The sequence below is a fragment of the Lepidochelys olivacea genome (genome assembly GCF_965140295.1).
Source record: "Lepidochelys olivacea isolate rLepOli2 genome assembly, chromosome: 11".
Classification (NCBI taxonomy): domain Eukaryota; kingdom Metazoa; phylum Chordata; order Testudines; family Cheloniidae; genus Lepidochelys; species Lepidochelys olivacea.
Genome location: NC_140421.1, coordinates 42,507,879 through 42,524,014, shown reverse-complemented (window position 1 = coordinate 42,524,014; position 16,136 = coordinate 42,507,879). Strand labels below are relative to the sequence as shown.

The 16,136-nt window shown below is 42.4% G+C and overlaps 1 protein-coding gene across 1 annotated transcript in view; it reads left to right on the top strand.

Moving 5' to 3' along the window:
- The first annotated feature begins 5 nt into the window (after positions 1-5).
- Positions 6-16,136, top strand: part of CIRSR (corepressor of RBPJ and splicing regulator) — a 45,549-nt gene continuing 29,418 nt past the window's right edge. Inside the window, exons 1-7 of the mRNA XM_084643586.1 lie at positions 6-143; positions 8,506-8,600; positions 9,251-9,324; positions 12,210-12,223; positions 12,327-12,382; positions 12,827-12,875; positions 13,066-13,183. Of these exons, the coding sequence (XP_084499712.1) occupies positions 72-143; positions 8,506-8,600; positions 9,251-9,324; positions 12,210-12,223; positions 12,327-12,382; positions 12,827-12,875; positions 13,066-13,183 (478 nt within the window). The 5' untranslated portion in view covers positions 6-71. The remainder of the gene's footprint in view (positions 144-8,505; positions 8,601-9,250; positions 9,325-12,209; positions 12,224-12,326; positions 12,383-12,826; positions 12,876-13,065; positions 13,184-16,136) is intronic.

Below are 16,136 nucleotides of genomic sequence, written 5' to 3'. Positions count from 1 at the left end.
GGGCCCGGCCTGGGGCAGCCGAGCGACTGGGGCTAGAGGCCTGAGGAGGCCGCGCCGGCGCCGCCGCCGCCATGGGGAAATCCTTCGCCAACTTCATGTGCAAGAAAGACTTTCACCCCGCCTCCAAATCCAACATCAAAAAGGTGAGCGAGCGGGGCCGGGCCCCCAGCACAACGCCCCGGTACCGCCCTGGCCGGAGCCACTGACCCCCGGCACAGCGCCCCCGGTACCGCCCCGGCCGCAGCCACTGACCCCCGGCAGAGCGCCCCCACCCCATCCCCGGTACCGCCCCGGCCGGAGCCACTGACCCCCGGCACAGCGCCCCCGGTACCGCCCCGGCCGGAGCCACTGACCCCCGGCACAGCGCCCCCGGTACCGCCCCGGCCGGAGCCACTGACCCCCGGCACAGCGCCCCCGGTACCGCCCCGGCCGGAGCCACTGACCCCCGGCACAGCGCCCCCGGTACCGCCCCGGCCGCAGCCACTGACCCCCGGCACAGCGCCCCCGGTACCGCCCCGGCCGCAGCCACTGACCCCCGGCACAGCGCCCCCGGTACCGCCCCGGCCGCAGCCACTGACCCCCGGCACAGCGCCCCCGGTACCGCCCCGGCCGCAGCCACTGACCCCCGGCACAGCGCCCCCGGTACCGCCCCGGCCGCAGCCACTGACCCCCGGCACAGCGCCCCCGGTACCGCCCCGGCCGCAGCCACTGACCCCCGGCACAGCGCCCCCGGTACCGCCCCGGCCGCAGCCACTGACCCCCGGCACAGCGCCCCCGGTACCGCCCCGGCCGCAGCCACTGACCCCCGGCACAGCGCCCCCGGTACCGCCCCGGCCGCAGCCACTGACCCCCGGCACAGCGCCCCCGGTACCGCCCCGGCCGCAGCCACTGACCCCCGGCACAGCGCCCCCGGTACCGCCCCGGCCGCAGCCACTGACCCCCGGCACAGCGCCCCCGGTACCGCCCCGGCCGCAGCCACTGACCCCCGGCACAGCGCCCCCGGTACCGCCCCGGCCGCAGCCACTGACCCCCGGCACAGCGCCCCCGGTACCGCCCCGGCCGCAGCCACTGACCCCCGGCACAGCGCCCCCGGTACCGCCCCGGCCGCAGCCACTGACCCCCGGCACAGCGCCCCCGGTACCGCCCCGGCCGCAGCCACTGACCCCCGGCACAGCGCCCCCGGTACCGCCCCGGCCGCAGCCACTGACCCCCGGCACAGCGCCCCCGGTACCGCCCCGGCCGCAGCCACTGACCCCCGGCACAGCGCCCCCGGTACCGCCCCGGCCGCAGCCACTGACCCCCGGCACAGCGCCCCCGGTACCGCCCCGGCCGCAGCCACTGACCCCCGGCACAGCGCCCCCGGTACCGCCCCGGCCGCAGCCACTGACCCCCGGCACAGCGCCCCTCTCCCTATATTGCCCCGCCTGGAGCAACTGATTCCCGTCCAACCCCCTGGTATCGGTCTGGCCAGAGACACTGACCTCAATACGTTTCTTCCCCATCCTCGCCTCGAACCCTTCTGGTAAATTTGGGCTATATATTTTTTCTCCAAAAGAAGTCCTAATTTTGATGGGGTTTGGCTATATCATGCTGGTTATTGACCTGAAGCAACTTTGAGTTTGACAGTTTTAGAGTGCAGCAACTTTGTTCTAGAAAACAAAATGTCTGAAACTGGCTATCTTAGACTTGTAGAGAGTGGTGAGACAGCATTCAGGAGAGTTTGGGGAATAGTCGGGCTGCTGCATGACCCTGGGGGAAGTTTTATGAAACCTTCCTTGCGCTTGCCCTAAGTAACCATGTAATCTTACTGATGTCACCTCTGCCATTCCTCCATATATACCTTGTCCACTGTTTTGTTTTGCTTTGCATCAATTCTGAAATTAAATTGTAAACATTTTGGAGCTGGGGCCCTGTATTTGAATGCGACTCCATGCAGATCCAGTTACTGGATTCAGGGATTCACTGGCAGAAATGGGTTTCAATCTGTATTGTGAGGTGCAAACCACACTTTGGGCACAGTAAAATATGGGCACCATGGTCAAGAGGGCACCGGGAGGCAGCGCAGAGGTGTGCCTTGTCGCTATAGAGTCAGAAGCTTCTCCTGGCTGGCAGGGGAGTGCTGGGTGATGGGGTGCCCAAATTTCTCACTGCTTCCTCCTGGTGGAGGAACATTGGGGGGTGAGCAGTGATGCACAGATGCTGCTCACCCCACAACATTCCTCCATGACCCCAGGGGACTGTGGGGGAGTGAGGAGCAACACCAAGTGTCCTGTGTGTCCAGGTCACTTCCCCCACCTGTGCTGTGCTGTGGGGTGAGCATCAGGAGCTGCTGCTCTGCTGCCTTCCCCTTATGCAGTCCCTGGTGGCAGAAGTGACCAGGATGCAGGGAGCCCTGACCTCTCTCCTCATCTCACAACCTCCTAGGGGTGTGTTGTAGGAGCAGCATTGGAGAGGGGAGTGAGCAGCAATATCAGCTGCTCCATACATCCAGGTCAGTTTCCCTGCGTGGGTGCAGGGGTTGGGGAGCCCACAGGAGCCAGGGCAATGGGGGAGGTCACACGCCCAGGGAGGACAGGGGTGCCAAAATACAAGCTCGCCCAGGATACCATTTTCCCTACAGCTGGCCTGTAAAAAGACAGGAAGTGGGAAATTTCTTGCTCAACTTTTCCAGATTCACATTATTTGATTGTCATGAGAAGTGAGTGTATTGTCAAAGTATTTAATAAATAAATAAAAATAAAAAAAGAGGCGAGAGCCATCCTGGCTGTCAGAGGCAAGTACAATACATCAAGCAGCTGCCCAGGATAGTTTTTCACACTGGAGCTATGTCAACAGTAGGCACACTTTACCTGTGAAGGATACCAGTATACTAAACTGGCAAAGTGCTCCTAGGGTGGATGCAGCTTATACTGACAAAGCTGTGCTTTGTATCTGTTTAGTAAAACCACTCTCTATGACTGAAACAAACTACACTGCCAAAAACAGCTTTGCCGGTGTGCCTACACTATACTACATATACACTATATAGCTGTATCTGCACTATACACCACTCACTGACTTCGTTGTGCTGGCAGAGGTCTGGAGTGTAGATCTTTCCCAGGTTTGTCTAGGCTAAAGCTTTTTAGGGCTTCTCTATACATGAAAATTACTCTGGATTGAGGTAGGGTTTGAATTTTAAGAAGAATATTGCAAAATAACTCCAGGTGTGGCCACTTGTGTTCTGGAATAAGAATGCCTTTTCCTGATTTAGCTTAATCCACAATAAGGTCTGGTACACTAGGAAATTAGGTTACACTAGGAAATTAGTGTACACTAGGAAATTAGGTTGACATAACTAAATCGCTCAGGGATGTGAAAAATCGACACCTCTGAGCAATGCAGTTAATCCAACCTAACCTTTGATGTAGTCAGTGCTAGGTCAACAGGAGATTTCTGTCAACCTAGCTACTGCCTCTTGGGGAGGTCAATTATCTACACCAATGGGAGAACCTCTCCAGTCAGCATAGTAGTGTCTTCACTGTAGAACTACAATGATGCAGCTGTAGTTGTGTTTTAAGTGTAGGCAAGCCATAAGAGTTATCACACATGGCCGTAGCTAGCTATTCCAGAATAAATCCATGTGTAGACAAACCCTTACCTTGTTTGCCAATTAACTCCAGGCAGCTAAGGGGTTTGTAAAGGCTATTCAAGATATTTTTTTATTCAATATCTTCATAAATGATCTGGAGGATGGTGTGGATTGCACTCTCAGCAAATTTGCGGATGATACTAAACTGGGAGGAGTGGTAGATACGTTGGAGGGGAGGGATAGGATACAGAAGGACCTAGACCAATTGGAAGATTGGGCCAAAAGGAATCTGATGAGGTTCAATAAGGATAAGTGCAGGGTCCTGCACTTAGGACGGAAGAACCCAATGCACAGCTACAGACTAGGGACCGAATGGCTAGGCAGCAGTTCTGCGGAAAAGGACCTAGGGGTGACAGTGGACGAGAAGCTGGATATGAGTCAGCAGTGTGCCCTTGTTGCCAAGAAGGCCAATGGCATTTTGGGATGTATAAGTAGGGGCATAGCGAGCAGATCGAGGGACGTGATCGTCCCCCTCTATTCGACATTGGTGAGGCCTCATCTGGAGTACTGTGTCCAGTTTTGGGCCCCACACTTCAAGAAGGATGTGGATAAATTGGAGAGAGTCCAGCGAAGGGCAACAAAAATGATTAGGGGACTGGAACACATGAGTTATGAGGAGAGGCTGAGGGAGCTGGGATTGTTTAGCCTGCAGAAGAGAAGAATGAGGGGGGATTTGATAGCTGCTTTCAACTACCTGAAAGGGGGTTCCAAAGAGGATGGCTCTAGACTGTTCTCAATGGTAGCAGATGACAGAACGAGGAGTAATGGTCTCAAGTTGCAGTGGGGGAGGTTTAGATTGGATATTAGGAAAAACTTTTTCACTAAGAGGGTGGTGAAACACTGGAATGCGTTACCTAGGGAGGTGGTGGAATCTCCTTCCTTAGAGGTTTTTAAGGTCAGGCTTGACAAAGCCCTGGCTGGGATGATTTAACTGGGAATTGGTCCTGCTTTGAGCAGGGGGTTGGACTAGATGACCTTCTGGGGTCCCTTCCAACCCTGATATTCTATGATTCTATGATTCTATTCTAGACATCTGTATTTGTAGCAAACATTTGGGGAGCATCCAGACTAACCTTTACAAGTATGTTAAGTACCTTCAGTTAATCAGGAGGGAGGGAAATCTCTAGGGTAGACAAAGGGGGAGTGGGGGCTGGTTATAGCACATAAGGTCCTAATCTTGGCTCTAATTTGGAAACAGATATGGTATGGCCACATTAGTACGTATTTCAGAGTAGCAGCCATGGCAGTCTGTATTGTATGGCAACTTCCAACTTATCTGTATGTATATATATTTCTTCTTACTATATGTTCCATTCTAGGCATCCGATGAAGTGGGCTATAGCCCACGAAAGCTTATGCTCTAATAAATTTGTTAGTCTCTAAGGTGCTACAAGTACTCCTGTTCTTTTTATTAGTACATATATTTGCATGATCAGGTCCCTTATTTTAAGAGTCACCTGCATTGACATATGGAAGTTGGAAATATGTTCTTGATTTCTGCATTTTTAAACATGAGATTGTGACTTAACTGCATTTTCAATTAACAAATTATTGGTAGCTAATTACTGCTTCATTGAAAGAAGGACTGTATTTAAGATTTTGCTGAGAGATTGATTAATCTGCACCTAAAAATCAATGTATGAGGAGTATAAAATAACTGGATTTCACAGCCCATCTGAAGTGCGACCTTTTACTTTGCCTCTAATATACAATGTAAGTCATGAAGATGAGACAATTGTATACTCAAGCTTACAGCCACAAGATAGAAAATTGCACCAATAACAAATGAGGGCCCTGGATTCATTGACAGAAGTGAGCATAGACCCTGACAGAAGGTGCATCTTCAGGGAAAAGGTTTGTTTAGGGGATCAGGGCAGTACAAGGGAGCCCTGACCTCCGGTCCCAGTGGTGAGCAGTGCTGGCTGGAGAGAGTGTGTATGGCCAGAGCAGTTGGACGATATGTGCCTTCATTATATCCCTTAATCAGCTTCAGTCAGAGTTGCCCCACCACCTGACTGGCAGAAGTCCTGGGAAAGGGAAGAAACACTATCTGACCTTCCCTGAGGCCAGAATGGTGCAGAGGGGGGTACTTTGGCTTTGTTCTAGTTTATATAGGTTTTTATACTGCCCTCATCACTGTAGCGTTGATGTGTTTTCTCGGTAGTGTCCATTGAAAGTGTAACCCTGAGCTCAGGCAATGACTGGTATATTTTGTAACTGCTTTGAGCTCACCATTGTGCAAATCTGTACATGTAAATGCATATGTGCAGTTTTTGTTATTAAATGACTTAATAGTTTGTAAAGGCTCAAAGTGCTGCTAGGTGATTATCACGTGATTATCCTTATCCAGGGTGGGTGTGATTTATTCTGCTGTTCAGAAACCTACATTTAGGCTGCAGTCTTGATCCACAGAGCCAGGGGCGATGGAAGGTCCCTAAAATTGACAGGGCCGTGGGCACCTGAACCACAGCTGTGCTCCCTTGCTTTGCTCTTTTTCCCTGAGGCCCTGCCCCCTTGAGCTGTCCCTCTCTGACACCTCCCCCCATCACTTGCACTTGTGGCTGGTAAAAAGTGGAGGAGCAATGGACCCCCTGGCTTCCCCTATTCTAGTGCTCCTGCACAGAGCTGTTGTAGCACTGCAGCAAGCTCTGGACTGACTGTTTTTCCTACTCTGCTGAGATGTTTATTTCCAGCAGCCCATCCCAGTCCAGGTGACCTTCCTCCTCCTGCCGCATGTGAGATAAAGCTATAATTTGATAATTCATTTTTTATAATTTCTATGGCATCTCCATAGAGGAAAATAACCTAAAGTTGGATTATGGTAGTATTGCTTCATCTTATTCTCCTCTTATACAGTTCATTTAATCTTATTTGCTTCATTTCTGTGGGTTAAAATGCCTTAAGTCTTATCTTATTACAGTCCAACTTTTGATTTTAGCTATTTTTGATTATGTGCACATCTGTAGAAAAATGACCTCGGAATGATACCTCACTTATCTACATCACTTCGCAATATGATGGTTTGCTGCATATACAGACATAGTTGGACATTATTTTATAGCATATAATTTTGTACAGGCATCCTTTTATTCTATTTTGTTTATATGAACATTTGTAGATGTTTGATCAGAAGCAGCAAATCACAATTCTAATCATGTTAATATTAGGGCTGTCGATTAATCGCAGTTAACTAAAAAAACTTAATTGTGATTAAAAAATTAATTGCTATTAATCACGCTGTTAAACAATAGAATACCAATTGAAATTTATTAAATATTTTTGAATGTTTTTCTTCATTTTCAAATATATCAGTTATAACACAGAATACAAAGTGCTTACTTCATATTATTTTTGATTACAAATATTTGCACTGTAAAAATGATAAGAAATGGTATTTTTCAGTTCACCTCATACAAATACTGTTGCAGTTTCTTTATCATGAAAGTGCAACTTACAAATGTAGGGGAGTTTTGTTACATAATTGCACTCAAACAAAACAATGTAAAACTTTAGAGCCTACAAGTCCACTCAGTCCTACTTCTGTTCAACCAATTGCTCAGAAAAACAAGTTTGTTTACATTTACAGGAGATAATGCTGCCCACTTCTTAATTACGTCACCTGAAAGTGAGAACAGGCGTTTGCATGGCACTGTTGTAGCAGGCGTCGCAAGATATTTACATGCCAAATGCGCTAAAGATTCGTATGTCTCTTCATGCTTTGGCCATCGTTCCAGAGGACATGCTTCCCATGCTGATGACGCTCCTTAAAAAAATAATGCGTTAATTAAATTAGTGAATGAACTCCTTGGGAGAGAATTGTTTGTCTCCTGCTCTGTTTTACCCGCATTCTGCCAACAGTCTTGAATGATGACCCAGCACATGTTGTTCGTTTTAAGAACACTTTCACTGCAAATTTGACAAAATGCAAAGATGATACCAATGTGAAATTTCTTAAGATAGCTACAGCTCTCAACCCAAGGTTTAAGAATCTGAAATGTCTTCTAAAATCTGAGAGGGACGAGGCGTGGAGCATGCTTTCTGAAGTCTTAAAAGAATAACACTCTGATGCAGAAACTACAGAACCCAAACCACCAAAAAAAGAAAATCAACCTTCTGTTGGTGCAATCTGTCTCAGATGATGAAAATGAACATTTCAGTCTGCACTGTTTTGGATAGTTTTCGAGCAGAAACCGCCGTCAGCATGGACGCATGTCCTCTGGAATAGTGGTTGAAGAATCAAGGGACATATGACTCTTCAGTGCATCTGGCACGTAAATATCTTGTGACGCTGGCTACAACAGTGCCATGCAAAAGCCTGTGCTCACTTTCAAGTGACATTGAAAACAAGAAGCAGGCAGCATTATCTTCTGCATGTAAACAAACCTGTTTGTCTGAGCGATTGGCTGAACAAGGACTTGTAGGCTCTAAAGTTTTACATTGTTTTATTTTTGAATGCAGGTTTTTATGGTACATAATTCTACATTTGTAAGTTCAACTTTCATGATAAAGAGATTGCACTACAGTACATGTAGTAGGTCAATTGAAAAATATTATTTCTTTTGTTTTTTACAGTGCAAATATTTGTAATAAAAATAAATATAAAGTGAGCACTATACATTTTGTATTCTGTGTTGTAATTGAAATCAATATATTTGAAAATGTAGAAAACATCCAAAAATATTTAAATGAATAGTACTCTATTCAACAGTGCGATTACTTTTTTAATCACTTGACAGCCCTAGTTAATATATAAGTAGACTGTGAGATTATATTGTTTTATGTGCATCTATGCTATAATAGGATTTTACTTACTGGTAATTAACATTTAAGATTTAAAATTAACATTTTAATTTTTAACTAGTATGTGTTTTAAATAGGTATGGATGGCAGAACAGAAAATATCGTATGATAAGAAGAAACAAGAAGAACTAATGCAACAATACCTTAAAGAACAGGAATCTTATGATAATAGGTGAGAACTTCTGTAGTATTAATGAAAGCTAAATTTTCCTCCCTCTCTGTATTCTATGGTATCAAGAAATAGCCCACATTCAGGTACTTGAAGTTGCATCACCACCTGGTTTCCATAAGTCCTATAGTCCTAAAAGTTTTTCATAATTTTGAACAGTGATTCATAAATTTGAGTCTACTTAAGCAAGGGTCATATGGATTTTGGTCCTTCCTTTTTGTTTTGGACCATCATTTTTCTGCTTGCTCTACTAATACTCCAAAAGTTTTATGAGTATTCATTTGATTCATATAAATGCAATACTACAATCTCTGCTTGGAGCAGCAAGTTACCAAAGATTGCTGCAAATGTGTGTGTTGCAAATGTACCAGCCAGGGTCTGTTTTTCATAATGCTGCTAGCACAGAAGTGAGATAGGTATCTTCTGAAACATTCATGTATTGTGTTATGTAGCAGTGCCTGCAAAACCATTGACCAATCTCTATATTCTTTTAATATTTAATCTGTAATATTAACACTAACAAATGAAAAATGTGAATTATTGTCACAATTCCCTTGTGTGCTTTTCATGTCTATTTTAAAATAACTCTTTTAGTAAATAATGTAAATTTGTATTTCCCGTGATATGTCCTAAACTCTGTTCTTTTAATTTAGATTGCTTATGGGTGATGAGCGTGTCAAGAATGGTCTTAATTTTATGTATGAGGCCCCACCAGGAGCAAAGAAAGGTACTTCTGATTTCTTAACATCTTGTGGGAAATTTGATTTAAATATATTGTGCACTCGCATAAAAAACTGTTGTTAACCTTAAGGTTGCAAAGTCAAGCTCAAAAGTTAGGAAACATCATACTTAATGTTGGCCAGGCAACTTTTGTGCACTTGCAGTAAGAGATATGCAGTCTTTTATGACATGACCTCATACTATTGTTTCTACAGGAAAACTGTTTCTCAGTGTTCTCTGGAATGAGAAACTTTTTTTTTTTAAAGTAAAAATATTTTTACAAGGTCAGCAGAAGGTACATCCCTGACAAAGATGATCTCTGTTTCCCCTGCCAAATTTCAAGCCTTTGCTCCAAAGCATGGTGGTACTAGAGCGTCTCACTGAAATGGTTGTAAAGATTTATTTATTTATTTTATCCTGGGCAAAACAACATATTTTACCCTAATAGTGTTCTCAGAAACGCCTTAAGCTTTTTGCTGAAACTTAAAAAACATCTCAGCCTGAGGCAGAAACCTGGCATGGGAAATTTCAACCCAAATGATTGAAGTTTGGGAAAGTTGTTATAAGTGACTGAAACAGGGTCTTATAATGGGAAGTGTAAGGCAACCTTTCTCATAGGATCTGCCTGTAATAGTGTTTGGTAGATATATAGAACACTAGCAGTTTTTTTCTTTGTTGTTAAAAGTGAGTGTCTAGTATGAATAAGGTAGTACTTTAATGAGTCTAACGTAACATGCTAAGATTTTCTTCTGATTACAAGAGAGTACATCGCTAAAAAGCATATAACATTTAATCAGAATAAACAAATAGCCCACATCTTGTCAGTATGAACAGAGGGAATCTGAATCCACATTAGAAGCCCTTGGAATGAGACAGCTTCCTTGTTGTAAAGTACGTTCTGTAATTTAACTTAAAAGCTCTTAAACTGGTTTTTTAAAAAGACTGTCAAGTTAAACAATCTTAGACACAAATGTAATCTTTTAGCTTTACTATTGTTACGTAACCCTTAAAATGACTACCTCTGAAATACAGGACATTTTGTTTTCCTTTAGTTTTTGTGTTAGTTTACTTGGTGTGTCTGACAGCATTTTGTGTATAGTTGGATTGTCTCTCTCCCCGCTATAGTCAATAGGTTTTCCCTGTTTTCTAATTTCCCCTGTAGTGAGAAACATTTCTTTTAAGTTACGATTATTGTAAAACTACAAAAATAAGCAAGGGACTAAGGGACAGGCATAGTACCTGAAATAACATTTTGTTTTGTTTTAATGACTACATTTCTAGTTGGTTTTTATGGTACTTTTAACCAAATAAATTAATATAACTAGAACTTGACTTACAATAACAATGAAACTGATTTCCAGTGGTTTCTAAAGAGAAAACTGATTGATTTAGTTCCTCTTCATGTCAGCAACCTGTGCCCCTGCTAGGAAGTACAGCAGAACCTTACTAATGACACTGATGGTGAATTACCACATTTTGTAAATTAACAAGTAAGAATAGTCCTTTGTCACAAAATGTGTTCATTTATCTTGACAAGTACAGTTTAGGTTTAATTATTTATTTTATTTCATAGTCTAGTAGTAAATGTAGGTGAGTATATTTGTAAAAGTAATGATAACTAGTAATATGAGATCTCACTACAGCACTATTGTTCAATTACTAGAAAGTTGAGTGAGGCTGATAGAGTTTATGTAAGAATAATCAGATTTGTGGTTAGCTAAGTGAGAATTAATGAGGTTCTACTGTATCATTGAGAGAGCAACCTCTGCAGAGAGACGCTGAATAGTTATCCAGGAATAAAAACGTATTTAGAAAAATCTAATAAATCCTTAATGTTGTAGCATTTGCAGATAGTTACTTAAAGCAGTGGTTCTCAGCCAGGGGTATGCATACCCTGGGGGTACACAAAGGTCTTCCAGGGGGGTACATCAACTGATGTAGCTTTTGACTAGTTTTACAACGGGCTACATAAAAAGCACTAGCGAAGTCAATACAAACTAAAAGTTCATACAGGTGCTCTATATACTGTACACTGAAATGTAAGTACAATATTTATATTCGATTTGATTTATTTTATAATTATATGGTAAAAGTGAGAATGTAAGCAATTTTTCAGTAATAGTATGCTATGATGCTTTTGTATTTTTATGTCTGATTTTGTAAGCAAGCACTTTTTAAGTGAGGTGAAACTTGGGATACTTGTGGGTACACAAGACAAATTAGACTCTTGAAAGGGGTACAGTAGTCTGGAAAGATTGAGAGTCTCTGACTTAAACTTTAAATCTTAAAGGATCTGTGCCTATCTGTGCCTATATAACTGTTGTATCTAACTCACTGTAATGTATCAGTGGAGTTTTCCTTAAGTCAAAATCTTTGTATGATAAACATGAATTTCATTTTGTGTAATAATGATTCACTATGAAATCTTCTTTTAAATATTTTCTCAAGAATTGAAAATGTAGGCCCCAATCCTGTAAACACATAAGCACATGCCTGACTTTACTAGAATACTTAGCCCTGTGGAAATCTATGAGACTACTCACAGTAGTGAAGTTAAACTTATGCATAAGTGTTAGGAGGATCAAGGCCCTGGATACTGGCACATTAGGTTGTTTGGTTACTCTGAACTTCACTTGTATTTACTACTAATGAATGCAGAGCTCAACACCAAGTTGCAAAAGGGCTATATAACTTCAGCTATGTCCTCCTGCTTCTTTGTTGTGTTAGTTTGAAAAGTCTGAGGGGAGGAAATGTTATACCTATGTTTCAAGGCACTATTACAATATTATAAACCATTAAAATGTTCTGCTTTCAATGTAGATATCCACAACAGCCTATATCTGTGATTAATGTCTTGTCTTATTTTTTTTCATGCTTTTCTTTTCTTCAAAGAAGAAACCAAAGAGGTAATCCAACACATCAATTCTTAACACTTTCTTTACAATTACATAATATAACTTTCAAACTTGATGTGAGATTTTCAACATTCTTGTATTTTATGTTTTACAGCAAGAGGGAGAGACTGAGTACAAATTTGAATGGCAGAAAGTAGCCCCACGAGAAAAGTAAGAACTATTTATTTATCTGGATAGAAATCCACTCTTTTTGGAGCTAGTTTCCATTTTGTTGGGCTTTCTTTCCTTCTGTTACCTTTCAGGCAGGTGGTTTCTCTTATTCTGTCATGGCCTCATGGCTGGTTAGTCAAGCTTTTAAAACAGAGGAGTTTGTGTGTTCTAATCAGCTATTTTTCTCTTGGTTTTTGTTCTGGGTGCATATTTGAAAACACCTGTTTTAGTATGAATACTTAAGTACACCTTTAAGTTATTTGCAGTTCCTCCGACTTGTGTGTTTTGTTTGAGTTACTTTGATTTTGGAATAGATATGCATCCTGTACATGTAACAATGAGATGTTCTGTAGTAGTTTTGTATATGATAGTTTGAAAAACTTTTCTGGTTATTTTATTGTATTAATCTTAAGACTTTAATCTGTTTCTTTTTGCATGTAACAGATATGCTAAGGATGACATGAACATCAGAGATCAGCCATTTGGTATCCAGGCAAGTTATATTTACCTTTGTGAGAGTCTTTGGTGTATTTCAAATATTTGTCTAACTACATGACATTCACATTAATCGTATCTTATTCAGTAAGTTAAAACAGCTCCTTAGACTTAAGAACATAACAAATTACTAGAAGACATGAAATTCTGCTGTTAACTCAATTATGTCTATGCTGTTTATTCGTCAGGTGCGAAATGTGAGGTGTATTAAGTGCCACAAGTGGGGTCATGTAAACACTGACCGAGAATGCCCTTTGTTTGGTCTTTCTGGAATTAATGCAAGTTCAGTTTCCAATGATGGATCAGGTAGGCACTAGAAATGTATTTAAAATGATTTGTAATTGTCTGTCTCAGAAAGGACTGACCATAAATCTTGAAAGCATTTCTTAGATCTAAATGTTGAATGTACAGATACATCATGTTTCAAATGGTAGATGAAATAGGAAACAAGAATCCTCAATTCTAAATGTTGTAATTTCTAGATCATGTCTTAGATAATTAGATCTTTGGAATCTAAGTAGTAAGTATCTAAGTAGTAAAATCCCCTGAACATTGTCCTGGTGACATTGCTTTTCCCCTTTATGTAGGCATCTAGTTCTGATGCAGCCTTGTGATGTCTACTTCAGTTCTGAATGGAAAAAAAGATGCTTCCATGTTGATAAACTAATCAGTTAAATGGACCATCAAAATAAAGTAACCACAATTCAGACTCAAACCATAAGGGCATGAGAAGTAGGAAACACCAATTCATACTGGTGACATAGTTTGTCTTAATTTCTTAGATCTCTGAAGTGCCTAAATAAATTAATCAACAAGTAATTGAGGCTTAGTTTTCTAAATGCCACATTTTCCCCTCGTGTTAAGTTTTCACTTCTTCAAGAAGAGTGATTTTGCTCTGCCATCTTTCTTGTTGACTAGAAACACACTGCATTTTATTTTTAGAGCATACTGTCCTTTAATCAGACGCATATGTGATTAATACATAGCACGCTATATTTACTTTGAATGCTTGAAGTGGAATTCAGTTTTTGTCTTCAGTAATTTGACCCACGACTGTGACACTTCCATAGTCATAATGAAGTATCTAAGAGTGATTCTAGTTGCTCTGAAGAGGTGTGTTACAAAAACATGAAGGAGTCTTCATGCTGTGGCACATTCCACTGCAGATTATAGAGAATTTTATAGTCTGAGAATGAAATGTATTCTCAAGTCATTTCTTTGGGAACGCCATTACAATTGGCACCCTGGTTAACTTTCTGAGCAGAGAGGCCAAGGATAGAAGCTAAACTATGTCACTTTCATGTAATAACTATTAGTTCTTTTTGCATAGTCCGCCTATTGACGATCTGCCTTATCTAAAGGGACTAATTCAAAAAGTTATTTGATGTTCCTTTATTGAAGGGAAGTGCCATAAAGCTTTACTTCAAGAAACAGTATATCATGCTGCTTTGCTTTTAAGCACTGTCAGAAGATCATACCATCATAATAGCAACTGTATAGTTGTAGATGAGATGGCAGTCTTTCTGAGCCTCTGTATTCAATGGCTTATAATGTTGTTTACAGCTTAGAAGAAATTTTGATTGGAAAGATTTTTACTGGTGTAGGGGGGTGGGGAAATATACTTTACAGCTATTATTAGTGAGACATGCTTTTATACTCAGAAAATTCAATTTGTGCTGAAATCAATCTTGACACATATAATCCTCAAATACTCTCTTGTGAAATTAAAAAACACTTGTAAATAAGCGTTCTCACACATCGTATTGTACTTATTCGTCTTCCCATTCATAACTGCACCAAGGCCACTTTTCAGTGTCTGTTTGTTGAAAACCTAACTAGTTTTTCATCAACCCTAAGTAATCTCTGAGTGTGCCAGGCCTTTTCCTAGTCAGGTACCGGTCCCCAGGGCATCTTCCCAAGCAACTGCTAAGAGCATAGTGAAAGGGATTTAGTACATCTGACATACCTTCTGTTTGAACATAAGCACTATAAATTCCACAGTTTGTGTGCTCTGAAGCTAAGCACCTTCTAGTACAATCACTTCTTGAAATTTTCAGCTTTAGACCCGAAAAGAAAGTGTGTGATCCTGAGCAACTCCTGATGCCTTTTTAAAATAGGAGCGAGTGTAGAGGGATGACTGGTCAGGTTTGGGGCAAATCTAGAGTGCATATTTTAAATTTGTTTGCATGTGTGATCTCTTGAATTAAATATAAGACACAGTGGTACTTTTACTTTTTTTTTTTTTTTTTTAAAGGAAATTAAATGCAAAGCACTATAGTTGGGATTTTCAGAGGCTCTCAGCATTGGTTTAATTCTGTTCCCATTAATTTAATAGGGGGAGAATTAGGCCTTCCTGGAGCATTTTTGAAAATTCCCTCTATGTAAATGCAACATTTAATGTGAAAGATAAATTACAGAAGTTAAGAAATTCATCTAGTCCCACAGCAGCCATAATTCAGTCACATTGCACATGTACCAGTGTATTAAAGCTAATGCTGTATACAAGAAAAACAGGATAATACGAACCAAATCCTGAGCTCAGGGCATAGCCCAAATAATTGAGATCTGGGAGAAAGTAATTGCTTTTCCCCATAGTAGCAGAGCCACCACTGTAGAGCTACAATCCAGCTATTACGGTAGCCTCAGAGCTGCAGTAGCCCTTGCTGCTGAACCTCCCTAAGAAGAAAGTGAGTTTGGTTCATGAATCTATGCAGTAGCAGATTTAACCTTCTTTGAGTGCTTGCTCATGTCCATTCCAATGTAGGTATGTGCTCGTCCCAGAAAGATTTTTCCCTTAGTGGTATCCATCAGGTTGTCTCTGGTGCCCCCTGGAGTTGTGCTCTCACATGGATGGTATAAAGGGCCCTGCTAAATTCCTTTTTACTGCCCATAACAGTTGTTGGCACTTGAGCTCGTCCTTGCGTTTTCCCGCAAGTACATCTCTGTGGACTTTGTTTCTATTACTGTATATAGTTATTTGTAGTGGTTAAGTTTTAGTTAGCGGACCCCGCTTTGCGGGGTTAGCCCTTCCACAGCACCAGGGCATGCCACAGTTTCTGGGGTTTAAGCTGTGTGTGTCATGCCATAAGCCCATGCCTGTTAGTTGAGGCAGCTGGAATGGGGGTCACTGTCTGGGGGAGGCCCACATGCAGGAGTGTTGCAGGATCTGCAAGGGGTTCAGGCCCTGTACTGAGAAGGACAGAGACATCAGACTCAAGTTCTTCCTCATGGAGGCTCCTCGGGGCCAAGCCAGGCCAAC